This window comes from Danio rerio, chromosome 21 (genome assembly GCF_052040795.2).
Source record: "Danio rerio strain M-AB ecotype USA chromosome 21, GRCz13ab, whole genome shotgun sequence".
Taxonomy (NCBI): domain Eukaryota; kingdom Metazoa; phylum Chordata; class Actinopteri; order Cypriniformes; family Danionidae; genus Danio; species Danio rerio.
The window spans coordinates 37,137,181-37,155,087 of NC_141041.1; the positions used below are offsets into that span (position 1 = coordinate 37,137,181).

Below are 17,907 nucleotides of genomic sequence, written 5' to 3' on the forward strand. Positions count from 1 at the left end.
AAATGGAATGTTGCCTGTGTAACTGAAGCTATAGAATAGAATAGAATAGAATAGAATAGAATAGAATAGAATAGAATAGAATAGAATAGAATAGAATAGAATAGAATAGAATAGAATAGAATAGATCTTTATTATTATTGCCACAAGTACAATATTTAAACAACAATCATTTGGTCTATAAAAAATTAAGCACTGAAGTTACTCAAATAATTGGATAAGAAAATAAATATATCTAAGATAGAATATGATCCTACATGCCCTCAGACACACATACATAAAACATTACCTTTGGTGTAAATCTTTAAGAAACTACATTAATTTAAAGCCTAAATGTGTGTCTTTTAATCTGTATATTTTAGCTTTGCAGTCAACTTTATGATAACAAATATTGAGGTTCATTCACAGCAATGATGATACATTTTACAGTAACTATATTATTCGATAATTGTTCTTAGTCCACAGCACAACTATGAGGCTGATTCATATCAAGCACTATAGTTATAAGCATTAATATGAAGAGATATGTATTTGTGTCCTTACTGACAAACGGTAAAACATGTTTATCTTTAGTTATTGCTTTTTGTTTATGCATTACCCCTTGTAACCAGCAGATGTCCTCAGTTTGCTACTAGCACATCTGATCAGTGATTCCAGCTTGTGTAATATTTATTTTAAAATATATTAATCTAATCCAATGAAAATAGCAATCATAGCCAGTGTAGTAAAGAAGAAAAAATATCACAATCAACAATTTTCAAGCATTTTCAAAGCATGCAACAAACTTTACTGGATACCCGAGGTACTTACAATTTTATACTTAAATTTGAGACCCTGGCTTGCACAACCTCCTTGTATTTTTGTTGGTATAGCTGATTGTTTTCTAAAAGTCATTATATTTTAATAATTTTTGAATAAAGTGCTTGAAATCAAGCAGGGCTAATGTTTTCCGTAGCTTTAAACTGCGCAAACTCTTTACATTTCAATGGATTTGACTGGCTTTAGGTGCTTTATCATAATAAAAAATTCTGAAATTAATGAAAGTTATTCCAATGATATTGTTTCTCTTTATTTTTGTCATTATAGTTGTGGTCTGAACTCTGCTGCTGTTTTACATTCAGAATGTTTAAGAACTCTATCTGTATTGTTATATTTCTACTATTTATAGAAGGTTTAGTACATGCTTGGTGTGAACGGGCCTTAACAAACAGTCAACCCTAGCAATCTGCTAGTTAATTTGTGATGTACTGAATGAAAACATTTTACTTGTTTGAACCTAGAAAACTCTTTCAATAGCCATTTGTGACCACTGTTTAGTCATATTAAAGCAAATATTTTACAAAGTTGTGATGTTAACTACAGTTTCCTACATAACAGAAACCAGTATTTTAATGATTTATAAAAGATGAATCACTGTGTGACCATCTGAGTTTAGACATGGATATAAATATAACAATGTTGTATTACAGCACACTGTGAGCGTATATTGGTATCATTTGTTGTACTTTTTTTGGCATCTGAGCGTTTGGCTCTGGAAACTATGGACCCTTGACATCACACCACAAACCAATGGTAGTTCAAATGGGTTTACCAGCAGAAATAAGGTTTTCTGGAAAGTTCATTTCGACTCTAAAACGAGTCTTAGACCAACTAAACTTTTTGCCTAATTATTCATTCTTTTTTTCATTTTTCCCAAAGTATATCAAGGCCTTAAAATTATTTCCAACTTCTTGTCTCTTTAGGAAGTTTGTCAACACGGACAAGAAAACCCACATTTCATGGCTTCTTTATAGCCAATAGCTCTTGTAAACTGCTATGAAGTACAATCATTGTAAAGGTCTGGCATGCTTTGAAGTAAAGAGTATTAAGAGACACAGAGGCTAATGTTTCCTTGAAAGGAAGGCAGTATGGGTCATTTTCAAAACAGCATTACCAGCTCTTTCTTTACCTCTTTCAGTCGTCTTGAATGTGATTATTAGAAAGCAGGTGTCTGATGCACATCATCAAGCACCTCTGTCTCTCTCTTCCTGTCTTTCATTTTCTCTTTAATCAGTTGGGGAAAAAATGACTGCGGTTGATGGTTTTGATCTCAGAAACAAGATGCTGATTATAAAAAGAGAGACGCGTTTCAACAAACAGAGATAAACAATAGTGCAGCCTGCTTTTGTACAAGTTCTGAAATGCAGTTTCTATCTGGACTAAATTTACAGGATTCATTCATGCAAATAAATGTCAATTTTGTTATTAATCGTTCATCCTCATGTTGTTCCAAATCTCTGAGAAGCGAGTAACACAAATAACAATATTTTAGATGAAATCCAGGAGCTTCCTTTTTCCTCCATAGACAGTAACTACGTTTCCAACCATTGCATTTAAGATATGCGAATCCAATAAACTGTTGAAAAAAAATGTATGCACAAAACTGAGTAGGATAAACTTTTTATTCGATAAGAAAAAACTGCGATGAAAACAGTTTTACTAAATTCCAGTATGCTCATTAAAATAGTCATATGATTTTATCATAAGAGATCATGTGATGATGAAAATGTGTGAGAATGCACAAACCAGCAGGCTGAGCACATCTGAAATATTATTTTGGTCATTCTAAAACCATTAACCGTTTCAGTATTAGTGTTATTATATTATTAATTACCTCCAGAACTGTCAAGAGTGTCTGTGCTCTGCGTCCCAGGGCTTCAAATGCCACCATACATTTACTGTGTGTCGGCAATTGTCTTTTAAGATGCAACTCATTTATTAAATAAAAGGTTCTACCGCAGCAAATTCTGTTTTCACTTTTGATATTTGATGCCAGTTAGGAAGTGACGTTTCTGTTCGCTTTGACTTGTCGGATGGTAACGCTGCTTTATTCGCACATTTTTTATGCAATATTAATAAAGTTAATTCACATTTTTGTGATCATGACACATTCAATTTAATTTGTTTAGCCCAACATTAATTCTGTTGTTTTACTGATGATATAATGAATATTTACAAACCCATAAGTCATAAATACTTGTGTAAATGTTTGAGTCATACAGTTGAAGGCAGAGTTATAATTTTTTTTCATGATTTTTATTTTTATTTTTTTAATTTCCCAAATGATGTTTAACAGAGCAAGGAAATTTTCACAGTATGTCTGATAATATTTTTTTCTTCTGGAGAAAGTCTTATTTGTTTTATTTCGGCTAGAATAAAAGCAGTTTTTAATTTTTTAAAAAACATTTTAAGGTCAAAATTACTAAGCTATATGTTTTTCGATAGTCTACAGAACAAATCACTGTTATACTATAACTTGCCTAATTACCCTAACCTGCCTAGTTAACCTAATTAACCTAGTTAAGCCTTTAAATGTCACTTTTAGCTGTACAGAAGTGTCTTAAAAATGTCTAATAAAATATTATTTACTGCCATCACGGTAAAGGTAAAATAAATCAGTTATTTAAAATGAGTTATTATAACTATTATGTTTGTAGATGTGTTGAAAAAATATTCTTTCCATTAAATGGAAATTGGTGAAAAAAATAAACAGGGGGCTAATAATTCTGACTTCAACTGTACATGTACATTTTTGACTGTTTTTATTTTTATTTTTTTTTTATTGAGATTTATACAGGGTGAATAAATTATCTTTTATTTGATCCAAGGTTGTTAGATTAGACTTTGAATTATTTTAGTTTAAATGTTTAAGACATGTGAAAGACGGTGTTGGAGAGAGGGTGTTTGTCCTGGTTTGAGCTCCATTTCTTCAAGTGTTGGAGCAATATTGTCTTAATTGATGGAATTGTGAATGTTGAAAAGTACAGATAGGTTTCAATTCATTATGGCATTTTTTTTTGGAAAGGTCTTCAGTGGTAGTAGTTTTCATTTTCAGCATTATGGCGACCATTAATTACAGTGAAATCCTATTTGGAGAAAGAAAGAAAACAGCTAATGAACATGAAATGGCCTCCACAGGGTCCAGACCTGAATATTATAGAGGCTGTATGAGATCACCTGGATAGAAAAAAAGATAGGAACTCTAAACTAAAGAACTTTGGAAAGTGCTAAAAGAAGGCTGTTTATATACAGCACATTATTTGTGCTTGGTACCAAGGAAAGCCGCATTAAACAGACTTTTGCTTGAAGAGGAAATGTTGTGCTGTTGTTTTTTGTACATATTTTTTATTTTCTGTTTGTTTTTAATAAAGAGACTGATTGATTATTGTGCTTGTGATTATTGACTGATTGACATTGTGCAAAGTCTTAGGCCAACAACACTGGTATAGTGCTTAGTGCACAGTACTGTAGTTACTAACACAATTTTCATTTTTCAATGCTTTAATGGAATGCTAATTGCTTGTTTTGTTTTTAACTGTAGGTACATGGAACATTTCCCTCTACCTTCCAACACTAGCTCAGACTTCTACTTTGAGAAAAGTGCCAACTACTTTGACTCAGAGGTCGCAGCCCGGCGTGCAGCTGCTCTTCTGCCTAAAGCCAAAATCATCACCATCCTTATCAACCCGGCTGACAGAGCCTATTCCTGGTATCAGGTCAGTATCTCCGTAACTGCTCGTGTGTCATCTAGTCGCATCCAGGGTTAGTCAAGGCCATGATTCCTGCTTTGGACAGAAGATTAGATCTGCGAAAGATAAAAAATATTGTACACGGCGTCATTCTGCTGAGTCCTTCGGGGCTCATATTTTACACTTCGGCAGCTTTATAACTTTTCCCAGAAGACCGGTAATATATTAGTCAAGGTAAAGCTGGTTTTTGCAGTGGCAGGAAGTTATTTTATAATAAAAGAGCATGAATAGTTGTCTTTTATGAACATTCTGAGCAATAGTACCTGAAAAAGTAATGCAGAATGATGTAATTTGTAAAGTTAAACATTTTTATACAGGAATGTTAATTGTACATTATAAATAAATGAAGGTTGAAAATGAACTTATTTATGTTTAGCAGCTGTCGTACAATATTCTTGACTAGAATAAATTATTAGTTAGTTATCAAAATGCATTTATTAACTTATTAAATTCAAATCCTAATTTCTTAATTGATTTCAAAATATGAGTTGTAATCATTAAGGCTCTTATCTAAGATTAAGAGCATTATTAACACTTATTAACACTTTTAGTGTATACATTTACTACTATGTCGTTACAAAAATGTTTTGCCATTCGTTTAGGTGGTTTATTTGAAGATTGTAGTGTATGTTGAGTTTCTGGAGGATGCATAATTTGTGCTATCACTTTAAAGGGTCTGATAGGTGATAGGTAATTAATTTTTTTTTACTATTTACTCTCCCTCAAATGGCTTCTTTATTATGTTAAGATATATTTTTTATATTATTAGTATGATATATTATTGAAATTTTGAATATTTTTATTTTAGTTTTTGCAGACATAGAAAAGCAAGGAACAGACAGACAAACCCATAATGAAACAATAATCTGTGCAAAATGTAAAATAAAGCATGAAACAAGGGAAATTTGCAGCATACAAGACATATATGACCTACAAATATACACAACAATGAATGTAAAGAGAGAGAGAAAAAAATCTTACAAGTCATCAGAAATTAAACAGCACTATTAGTTCTTATGGTGTTTTAAAAAAATTAAAACTGGATCCCACATTTTATCAAATTTCGCAGAGTTCCCAGAAGAGGTATATCTTATTCTTTCCAAATGTAAAGGGGAGATGAGTCCGAGAAGCCAGTCAGAAAAAAAGAGACCTGACATTTTTCTTCCAGAAACATAGGATAACTTTTTTAGAAATGATCATGTCATACTGAATAGGTAGCTGTACATTTCGGTTGAGAGTCTTCAGAAAATTTGAGCAGCCATAAATTCATTGGGTCAAAAAGATTTTTTAAAGAAAGCTGGTAACTGGTAACCGGTTACAGGTTTTTCGAAACTTTAAAAAAATATATATTTCTTGTGTTTGACAGAAAAACGTCAAATAGGTTTGGTGAAACAAGTGAAGGGTGAATTATTCCTTAAAGGGGTGGTCCACTACAATCTCATATTTTAAACTTTAGTTGATGTGTAATGTAGCTGTGTGAACATAAACAACATCTCTGAATGTAAAAAGTTCTAAGTTCAATGCAAAGGGAGACCTTGGTTTTTACAGAGTTATCTTAGCAAAGCCTACAATAAATGAATTTGGGGGCTACAAAAAATACTTCCGCCCCCTGTTAGATCACAAAAGTTCATTACAGCGCATCCCACACTGCGCATACAGGTAAGGGCCGTGGCCAGAGGCGCTGTAACGTTATAGCAGAGATGAAGCTAAAAATGCGTCTAAACACGGCTGTTTCCACAGAGCTTCGTCTGTTTCTGTATTTGGGCTTCCAAAGGACACGACACAAAGACAGAAGTGCCTTTAGTTCAATATTAATTATGTTCCAGAGAATTATAAAATACACAGCAAGCATGATTTGACAAAACAGCTCCAGAATCTCTCCCAGTTCAGTGCTGGATTCGGCTAAAATCTTCTCAAAGCAGAAGTTGTAAGCTACAAGTAAGTGTTTTTATTTGCTAAAATTGATCATGACATGTACAGTATCTAGCGTTAACGGTATACTGTAGCAATGATGTAAACAATGCGAAATGCTGCTTTGCGGGCAAATGATTTAGCTACAAATTCATATTTATCAGTCAAACTGCTGTAAACACACACACACTCCACCAGCACAGTCTTTTTTTTTAGAGAGCGGGCGGGAGGTTGACTGCTTGTTTACACAGCAGAAAAGCGCATGCTTTTACGGGCGTGACGTGGAGCCGATCCGCCAATTGCAGCACATTATGACTATGACCAATCAGAGTCACTAAAGGGCGGGTCTTTTAGAGGAACTAGGAAATATGACAGTCGTTTTTATGTTAGCTGAGTAGCTGTGTATAATCAAAGTGAGATATATGAAAAAATTACGTGATTTCCTTCAAGTGAAACATGAGGACACATTGCTTTGCATCTTATAAACACAACCAAGCCTTAAAATTACATTCTGGACCACCCCTTTAAAGTTATACTTTTAATTTTAAAATCCAGCGTTGAAATAGAATAAATACTATTTTCAAAAAATAGGGCGTACTTACTTTTTCTTATTACTTGAATTACATTTTGAATGTCTTTATTTATTGCTGATTTTGCTGTTTTCCAGCACCAGAGAGCTCACGATGATCCTGTGGCTCAGAAATATACATTCCATGATGTCATCACTGCAGGCCGGGACGCACCCATTAAACTGAGGGTCCTGCAGAGCCGGTGTCTGGTGCCCGGGCTTTATGCCACACACCTACAGCGGTGGCTCACACACTATCACCCGAGTCAGGTATTCTGCTTAGTGCATGTGTGTCTATGCATTGTGTATTTAAGTGGGTTTTGATGATTTTACATGTACTGTTTTCTTTCTTTTAGATATTGGTCCTAGATGGTCAGATGCTGAGGACAGAACCAGCTTCAGTAATGGACAAAATCCAGAAGTTTTTAGGCCTAATAAATACACTCAACTACCACAAGATACTTGCGTAAGACACTTGTTCCCCAATATTTTTAATTCTTGTTTATGATTGACAATGGAGTTATTAAAGTGTTAGTTCACTTAAAAATGTCAAATTTGCTCTTAATTACTCATTGTCATGTCATTCCAATCCCCTGAGATTTTTGTTCTTCACAACGCAAATTAGTATTTTAGATAAAATCTGATAGCTTTTTGTGTAAAAAATAGAAAAGAGCCCTTTTTTCGAGCCCGTGCCTCTCAAAACGTCTCTGTACATCACCTAAGTCTTCTGCATCAGATTAGAATGAACTTCAGACAATATGACTATTGCACCACTGACTAATAGTAATATGTTGTACTGCCTGTAGTAAACGCATACCATGACCTGTCGCAGAAGTGAAGACCAAGGCGAACAAAGATACAGTTGAACCATTAAAGTCACTTGGAATTCTCCAGTTAAAAAAACAATCCACTTTTTTTGGAAATTGTTTAATTTATTTTACTATTGAACACTTGAGTTTTACCATTTTGTAATCCATTTAGCCAGTCTCCAGGTCAGGCTGGAACACTTTTAGCTTAGCTCAGTATAGATCATTGAAATTGATTAGACCATTAGCGTCTCACTCGAAAAATTCTATGAAGAGTTTCAATAACTTTCCTATTTAATGATTAACTATTATACTAAGCTAAAAGTGCTCCCACTAGACCTGAAGATCAACTGAATGGATTAAAAAATGGTCAAACAATGCAAACAATTTGCAAAAAATAAAAAAAAATAAAAAGTGTAGCATTCCTTTAAAATCTTCTGTTCACTTCATCAAAATCTGACATCCTTGAGTAAAAACAACAACACTAGAGAGAGCATTTCCATATTTATATATTCATCTAAACTCTACTTTTATCATTGTGGGCATTATGGGAAAGTCCACCAACATTAAACTGCTCCTTGAGTATTTTAAACTTCATTTAACTTTTAAGCAAAAAATGAAGAACTTGCAGTATATGAGGGCCTCATATATATGGTTTCCCACCACATCCTATCATATGGATTCCCACTATTCTCTTTGTCCTGATAGATCCCATTACTCTACCAGGATCACAAGAGCAGTTGTTAATTTCCTGCTTTCTCCGCCACCTCATGTACATGCCTCTCTTTCTTCAATCCACCCGTTCTGTGTGTCTCTGTTTCTCTCTGTCCTCTCCTGCTGTACCACATAATCTCATAAGCAGCAACATCTGTCAGCCACATCTCCCACCGGACACTGAAGATGGTTTGTCCTGCGCAGTCTCCCAAGTGGCCCGCCGTGCACCATCTGTCTGGAATGTTCCCTTTTGATTGGGCTGATGGTGAAACATGTTCCTGTTTTTGCTGCCCCGTTTCTCACTTTTGTCTCTTCATTGCTTTTCCTGGTACAGGTTCGATCCGAAGAAGGGCTTCTGGTGTCAGCTGCTGGATGGAGGCAAGACCAAATGCTTGGGGAAGAGTAAAGGGAGGAGATACCCAGACATGGATGTTGATGTAAGATTAGGATTTTGTTTCAAATTGTTTGTTTCAGTTCAAATCTGTCTTTTTGAGTTTCAGGCAAATGGGAAAAGGCAGCTTGTTCAGACAGGCAACTTTTTTAGGCATGTTACCATCTAGTACTTAAGGTTGATTATCAAATCTGAGTTTTAGAAATAGAAAGGAGTGTTTAAACTGGGGTCTTCAACTGCCTGCCCGCGGGCTGTTAGCAGCCCGCCCTCCTCCCCCCTCCAGCTTGCAACTAACTTAAAAAATATAACAAAATACTGCTCAACAAAACATATTTTTGAATCACTATCAAATGTGTGATTCAAAGTGGTTGTCGCATACAACCACTTGTGGTTTTGACCCCCACTTACTGGACATTTAAAATACTGTACATGTTCGGGTTACTTTCATTTACGTAAGTAACACAGATTATTTATGAGACTGATAAAGTAAGTCTAGTAAAATTTGACTGCTTGCTGAATTGAACATGTTAAGTAAAAGTGAATATAGGCAATGTATTTTGGTGCATTTAAGCAAAACAGATTTATTAAACAGATATATTTATTAAAATAATATTTTAGTCACCAAGCATATATAGAAATTGAAAGATAATACAATTAAATTCAAGCAAAATATTGCAAAAATAATTTACAACCTACAAAATTTCAACAAATTTTTTTTTACATTTTTTTTGCTTCGCTTGATTTTTCCTCTTTTTAAATTTATATTTAATATTTTTCTCTAACATATTTATTTAGGTGTACTAGTTTTTGGACTGTAATCGTGAGTTATTTTGTTAGATAAGCTCCAGATTTTGTTTCAGTACTGACTAATCTTACGTATATGCACAAATATAATACAGTATAGCTTCCTAAAAAAAAATATTAATTTAAATTAGAGATTTGTGAGGTGTGTACTTGCATGTTGAGCACTGTATTTATAAAAATGTAGTAAAAAAAGTCTTTTTTTCTGTTATGGTAAAAGCAGTTTAAAATAAAAACATTTAACTTCATTATTATTAGCCCCCTTAAGCAATATTGTTATCAATTGTCTACAAACCATGGTTTAACAATGATTTGCCTAATTAAGCCTTTAAAATGTACTTTAAGCTGAATACAAGTAGAAAGATATCTAGTAAAATATTATGTACTCTCATCATGGCAAAGATAAACAAAATCAGTTATTAGAAATGAGTTACTAAAATACTGTGTTCAGTAATGTGTTGAAAAAATATTTCTGTTAATTATATTTATATATTTGACAACTATTATATACTTTATTATATACTATTATTCTATTATATACTATTATTCTCTTCTTTCAATTTTGATGGAATAAAAAGACTATTTTATCATTATTGTTATTAATATTTAGCACTTTTATTATTAATACTAAATATTGCTATCTTCTGAAATATCTAGTTAATAGGAAGAGAAAAATGTCTATGGTAATATGCATTTGTGAAATGGATGGCTAATGATTTTGTCTTTTATGCCGAGTTCAGACTGCATGATTTTCAAAGTAGTGGCATCACAGATGTTTTTGCACTGCATGACTGTCTGGGGCAGCATTCTATCGCTGCTATATTTACATACAGATAGATCGGTGAGGGGGTTTCACACATGACTTTACAATAGGAGAATCGCCGACAACTTCATCTTGGTCCACAAACTACGCCTCATAACCAAACAAACGCAAGAATTGACACAGAAATAATGCAAGTTCCCATAGTATGTCTTTTGTTATTAATTACATAATGAGAAAGAAGCCTTTAGTGAGGTAGAAAAAGAACTTATTTTGCTCACCTGACTTATTAGAGATTTAGCAATTTCTCTACTTTTTTCTTTTTGACCTAGTTGTGGTATTCAGATGACACGTCAAACAGACAAGGGTGCTCCTGTCAAATTTAAACTCGTTTTTCCTTTATTTGTTGGGTTCAAATAGACTAAAAACAGCCCTTTTAACTTCTCCCCCAACCTCTCGTTGACCTGCAGATACACATACTAGTGGATGCTGCGCTCTCATTGGGTGTAGTCGATACTATTTTCAATCAGAACACGTTTCACACAGCAAGATTTGAATCACCAACAGTTCCAGATATCTAGCATGCCAAATAATGTATTATTTAATTTTTCCCAGCCCAGCCAATCTGGCCGATTTATACTTCTGCATCAAGCGCACGCGTATGCTATGGCGCAGCCTATGCGTTGATGCATAGCCCTACGCCGTGGCCGTCGTCTTCACTGACATGCACCTCTCAAAAAATGTAACTACACGTCGCAACCACGCATAGCGGAAGCTCTATCATTGGTCGGCTTGCTAGAGCTGACAAGTCTGGGCGGAACTGAGAGCTGCGTGAGCCCGATGGAGCGATTGTTTAAAAGTGTGGAGTCCATTGAAGAAGCTCCGGATGGAAAGTTTTATTTTGTGTTTACCTCATGGTTAAAGTTGTTGCACTTCCGCCGGTTCCTGCCTCAAAATGAGCGAGTTTGAACCACTTGTACATTAAGGAAACATTCAGTAAAAACAAAACACCAGCAAAAAAACTCGATACAGAGGAACATAAACACCTACGGCCAGCTAGCGTTTCGGAAGTGTTATTGCAGAACAACTGAAACAGCGCACAGAAGTATAAATGCACAACTACACGTGTTGCATGCGCCGTGGGTCACGCCGATCACTTGATGCAGAAGTATAAACCAGGCTTAAATGCAGGACTGCCGTCTGTGTGTGATCATCTTACTAGCCAATTGAGTGAGCACACTTTCATTCTGGCCAATCAGAATTGCGCAACTGAACTATGCAGAACACCCACAATAAAAAAATGTTAAAAAACAACTGACAAGTGTGATAATGGAGTCTGCTGCTTCAGAATCATTAATATGAATGGATATCAAAGAAAAACAGCATTGGTAATATGGGAATGTTTTGGTTTTAAAGTCACAGACAACAAACAAAAACAGGTCATTTTTAAGAGCTGTGACAGAATGGTTGCCACGGCTTGCAGATTATTGAGCTGAAGCTTGACCACAAAATTAAATCCTAAATCGATTTGCAATATCTGTCAAAAAAATTGCTATTATATAATTTCCCCAAATCGCACAGCCCTAGTTCACACTATGGTTGTTACTCTTGTGAACGAACACAGATTTGCCTGTGAATTTAGCCTTTTGTCAGCGATTTATCAAAACGGCGAGTCAAAATCAGGGCTAAAATCATGCAGTCTGAACTCTGTCTATATATTCCTCCAAATTTATGATTTATAGTCATGTCTTTGCGAACAGCTGAACTTTTGTAAGCTTAAAAGAAATGTTGTGTATATTAACATTTTTGGACACACAATACCAATATTCTAACTTCAGAAGAGTTAAAAAGCCCCTGATTTAAACATTTTTCTTTTTCTGTCTTTATCAGACTAATATGATCAACTTTATTGAATAAAATAAGTATTTATATAAACATTTTTACATTTTCCAAGTAAGAGCATATATAGTATGATGTCATAACAAATCGCAGTAAATTATTTATTTATTTATTAATAAAATGTAGCGTTAACATTCTGCAAGACTGTTCGCAGCTCCTGAATTGCTTTGAAGTTTCTTCAGGGTCATTCAGACTGGTGTATTTTCTAGAAGGGTGCAGCTTCAGTCAGTATCTTTTAACAGACTATGATAAAGAGCGGCTCAGTCGCATGCCGCGAGGACCTTGATGTTACCTTGAGGCTTCTTGGCAGACACATCAAAGTTAATGAGGGGTGAAAGAACAGGCTTTGCAGACGCAGTCGCAGTAGCAGCACTCCTGAGAGAAAGAGCTGTACGCTGTCATTTAACACACACTCACAGCAGAGGCTGAAGTTCATGACCTTCTCCAGGCTGGAGGCGTTTGCTTTAATATCCAGTCAACAATATTTCTCTTTTAACATGAGATATATAAGCCATTTTAACGGTATATTGATGATGATGATGATGATGATGATGATGTCTGGATAAATGAGAAATGAAGTTTTTGTTCACCCCAAAATAGAAGAACATTCATCAGACTCACCTTCATGTCATTCTGATATAATTCTATCTTTAGAAAACAAATTAATTTCTATGAAATTCCCTGCATTAAAAGTGTTGTCATGCAAAGTTCTGATGCATCAAAACATTCCTAAAGAGATGAAAACATAATTGCTGAGTTTTATGAACTGGTTTAATTTTGGCTTATATTTTTATATAATTGACTTTGAATGGAGAAATCAAAATCAGGTTTAATTACAAATATCTTTGTTTGTATGTGGAGATTAATGAACTTCTTGTGAATTTAGAACAGCATGAGGGTTAGTAAATGATCTGAATCAATCTGAAGGGTTCATCCCTATGCCCTTATCCCTTTGGAGGATCTCTCTGAAGGTAGTAGATCGTAGGGATGAGCCCTTCCGAATGGAGTGCAGTGTGTGACACCAAAAAGCGTCCCTGCTCAAAGGATAATTTCCCAAATGGTTCATCAGTTAAATGTTTCAAGCTCCTTAATTTCAAAGGGCCCTTCGGAGTGACCAGTTTTGATAACTTTGGTTTGGAAAGAAATTTCAATATGGCAGCCTTGATATATATATATTTTTTTTACTCCAAAGTGCTCTTCAGAAGGCAATATGTCTTGTTTAAAATGCAACCGAGAATCTTTATTTTGGCAAAAAACAAAAGTAAAAAGACAATTATTTAAAAATGCACTCAGAGTATTATAACCAATCAATACAAACAGGGGTTTATGTGGTTTGTAATGTCTTTAGATTTGTTTTAGCTTTCCTTATTATATTACTTTTCATATTACTGAAAAAAAGTCATATGACTTCTATAAAAAACTGAAAATAGTTTTATATTTGTTTTGAGTAAGTATAAAGACTTTGATCACTATCAATATATTCATTTGTTTGTGGTATTTTAAGGGTCTTGAATGTAAAACTTGCATTTTAAATGACATCCAGGGTGAGGCAGTGGCGCAGTAGGTAGTGCTGTCACCTCACAGCAAGAGGGTCGATGGTTCACTGATTCGAACTTCGGCTCAGTTGGCGTTTCTGTGTGGAGTTTGCATGTTCTCCCTGTGTTTGCGTGGGTTTTCTCCGGGTGCTTCGGTTTCCCCCACAGTCCAAAAACATGCGGTACAGGTGAATTGGGTAGGCTAAATTGTCCGTAGTGTATGAGTGTGTGTGTGTGAATGGGTTCATTCTCCTCATCGGTTCATTCTGCTGTGGCGACCTCGGATTAATAAAGGGACTAAGCCGACAAGAAAATAAATGAATGAATGACATATCCAATACAGATCAGAAATTGTCCAATATTGACATATCAGCTGACACAGAGCTTTAGCACAGGGGTGTGTAGACCTGTTTCTGGTGGCTCATTGTCCTTCTAGGTTCTGCTTTTACCATATTTAAGCACTTTTGTATTGATACTTGCAATAAACCTTGATGGAGCTTTAATCTGTGTCCTGTGTTGGCTATCCAGAAGCTGTACTAGACACTCCTGCTTTAGCATGGCATGTATGTGAAATGCTGGCTGAGAAACTGACACTAATATTTGTTTTGTCCACAGTCCCGAACCTTTCTGAGAGAGTATTACCATGAGCACAACATTGAACTCTCCAAGCTGCTGTACAAAATGGGTCAGCCGTTGCCCAGCTGGCTAAGAGAGGAGCTACTCCACAGCAGGTAACCTGAGGACAGGGGTGGGGACACATTGGTCAGACAATAGACACCCCTCCGTCTATTTTGAGGGGACTCGCCCTCTTGTCCACCCCTGTCAAACACCAGCCAGTCAACTGGTCAGCTTTGTGGACCTTCAGTTTGGAGAACTGAGCTTCTAGAGGAAAAGACGGAGAGGACGCACAGTGGAGCGCTAGTGGCTTTGTTCCATTTCGGAGAACAGTGATGGGCCCAGGACATCGCCCTGGGGCACACCTGCCACAGAACCTCAGCTAGTACATGAGATCACAACAGGAGGCTTCTAGAAGACATGCTCCTTGCCTCTGGTGTGTTGAAGTACCAGGGAGACGTGATGTCAGAGCTAATGGACATGCAATATAGGAGAGGAGGGCACATATCTCTCATGACGGATCTACACAAGGCTGTAACGGATGAATAAGTGCCAGAGCGATACCTTAAAGTCAGACTCTGTTTACTTGGTTCAATCTTATTTTAACACTTATTTCATGTGTTGTGTTGCACAACACAAGGCTGTCCGCCTTGTAGTTTCATTCTTCTACTTTTAAACTGTTTTTATTTGGTAGGATATTGAGCCTATTCATTACAGCTGCACCCTCCAGGTTACAAATGTGACGTTTAAAGGTGAAATTTCATTACGATGTATTTATGGCTATTAGTTGCGAATCCACAGGACGGCTTAATAATGCGTGATGAATTGTGGTACTAAAACACAGATAAGCTACATCCATAATCAATGTGACTGTAAATATGAAACTGTTAAAAAAAAAAAAAGCTGGGTAAGTTGTTGGAGCTTAATGCAACCCGATCAAGCCAATTACAGATCAATTCACAAGAGGATACAAATTGATGTTTTTTGACAAGCCACGAGGCGCTCATCTTTGAAATCTTAATTGGAATGATGAATGTGGAGATCTAAAGCCGTGTGTTATTTTGGCATTATATCACAAACCTCACTGGAGCGTTAAATAAGGCTATTGCCGGTTTAATAGTGATTCATAAAAGCTGCCCGCCAATAATATTTTATCATCTTTTTTAATGAATGTTTTACCGTTTTTTTTAGCATATCACAACATTTAATCACTCTTCATTCAGGGTTGTCATCAGAATGTGTCCAGGAATGTATTGCTTCTGCCAGGAGAACGTTTTAAAAGGCCATTTTCTATGACTTGTGTATTCTGTAGGAACTGTCGACTGCTACTGAACCCTAGGAATTACACCCATGAATGTAAGCAAGGATGCTACGTATATATATATATAAAATAGACACTATGCCTTTTCAGTGGCAGGCAGGACCATCTGCGTAAAGCTTCGGGGAAAGCCCAGTCGGTCTCTGGGGCTGAATTAAACCACTGCGCTAATGGATTTCATTTCTCTCGCTGCTGAAATGAGAAGTCATAAAACAAACCTGAATCTAATTTTATGTAACATAAAATTAATTGGATTTAATTTAGCTCTCTTCTGTTTTCCCATCGATCTCTTTTGTGCACTTTTCCTCCAATGAACTAGACTGACTTGACTCAACATAAATATCTATATCAGTCTCTATTCGAGTGCATTTCATAAGGACGACACAAAAAGGCACCAAAAAGTACAAGTGAAGCTATATGTTTGATGATTGATTGCCCCTGACGTTCCCTGCTTTCTGATGGACACTTAGGGGAAGGGGTTTTGGCAATATTACAAAAGGAAACAGTATCTAAGAGTGTTTATTTTGGATAAAAACAGATCTTATTTGTAAAAAAACATTGTTTTCTTTCTTCGTTGACCTCAAAGTATGACGCTTGACAAGCACAATGTTTGTGTTGTTGACCAAGGAGCGGAATAGCGTATGACGCATATAGTTTGTCTTCACCACTGGAGGCTGTTCAGTTCTTCAGACCACCGGAAACTGTTCAGTTCTTCTGAGCATTTTTTTGTATTACAGGTTTTGTTTTTTTTGTTTTTTTTTGTTGACATGTACATCGTTTACCACCGTCTGCGGTACAGAAACATGCACCTTACATGCTGCTCTTAAATTCATCATCATCATCACACATAACGATCTTATTCTCCGCTTCATCGTCTAGTATTTCTGCTCCCAACACAACAACTGACTTCTAATAATGCAATATCATGTTTCCTGGTAAACTGGGGAGTTTTGCACCTAGCACAAATTACGTTCAATGAAATCTTCTCAGTGTACAAAGCCTGTTTGTTGTTTTGCGTGAATGGATCAGAAAAATTATTAAATATGAATGGATTAGTTATGGTTTCGTTTTTTTCTATACGGTTTACCACACACACACACACACACACACACACACACACACAGACGTGCAGATGGTGCCCATGACTTTCACACTGCCAATATTGTGCTTTCTGTATCATAATGTAGGGTATCCATAGATAGAGTAAAATAACTGTAAGGAAATAATCATCTGGACTGTACAATCAAACCTACCGTTGTTAATATTTTTTATTGTTGGTAGCCAATATTTTTGTGATTAATTTGCAAATAAAGAAACCACTGTCTTTTTAGCTCCGTCTTTTTTCTTTCTGTGTGAATGTGGTGTTGTTTTAGTTTCCAGCTAATATGTGCTTTAACTGCAGACTGTCAGCTTTAATTTGAAGGTATTTACATTCAAATCAGGTGAAAACTGTAGGAATTACAACAGTTTTCATATGTGCCTTCCACTTGTTAAAGGACCAAAATAAGACAATTGGCTTCTCAGCTGTTCCATGGCCAGGTGTGTGTTATTCCCTCATTATCCCAATTACTACGAGCAGATAAAAGGTCCAGAGTTCATTACAAGTGGCTATTTGCATTTGGAATCTGTTACTGTCAACTCTAAAGATGAGATCCAAAGAGCTGTCACTATCAGTCAAGCCAGCCATCATTAGGCTGTAAAAACTAAACAAACCCATCAGAGAGATATCAAAAACATTAGGCATGGCCAAAACAACTGTTTGGAACATTGTTAACAAGAAAAAACGCACCAGTGAACTCAGCAACACCAAAAGACCAAATAATTTTTTCCCTGGTAAAAGAAAACACCCTTCACAACAGTTGGCCAGATCAAGAACACTCTTCAGGAGGTAGGTGTATGTGTGTCAGAGTCAACAATCAAGAGAAGACTTCACCAGTGTGAATACACAGGGTTCACCACAAGATGTGCGAGCCTCAAAAACAGGAAGACAGGAAAAGAAGTGAAATGTTATGCAATGGCCAAGT

The 17,907-nt window shown here is 35.8% G+C and overlaps 1 protein-coding gene and 1 long non-coding RNA gene across 2 annotated transcripts in view; one reads left to right on the forward strand and one right to left on the reverse strand.

The window, feature by feature from the left end:
* LOC147838908 (uncharacterized) overlaps positions 1-4,198 on the reverse strand; it is a 113,334-nt gene extending 109,136 nt beyond the window's left edge. The window contains exon 1 of the long non-coding RNA XR_015520500.1: positions 2,344-4,198. This is a non-coding gene — a long non-coding RNA (uncharacterized LOC147838908). The remainder of the gene's footprint in view (positions 1-2,343) is intronic.
* ndst1b (N-deacetylase/N-sulfotransferase (heparan glucosaminyl) 1b) overlaps positions 1-17,213 on the forward strand; it is a gene marked incomplete at its 5' end in the record, with an annotated part of 109,792 nt that extends 92,579 nt beyond the window's left edge. The window contains 5 exon segments of the mRNA NM_001324455.2: positions 4,358-4,532; positions 7,144-7,314; positions 7,401-7,510; positions 8,899-9,001; positions 14,566-17,213. Of these exon segments, the coding sequence (NP_001311384.1) occupies positions 4,358-4,532; positions 7,144-7,314; positions 7,401-7,510; positions 8,899-9,001; positions 14,566-14,685 (679 nt within the window). The 3' untranslated portion in view covers positions 14,686-17,213.
* Positions 17,214-17,907: the final 694 nt, after the last annotated feature.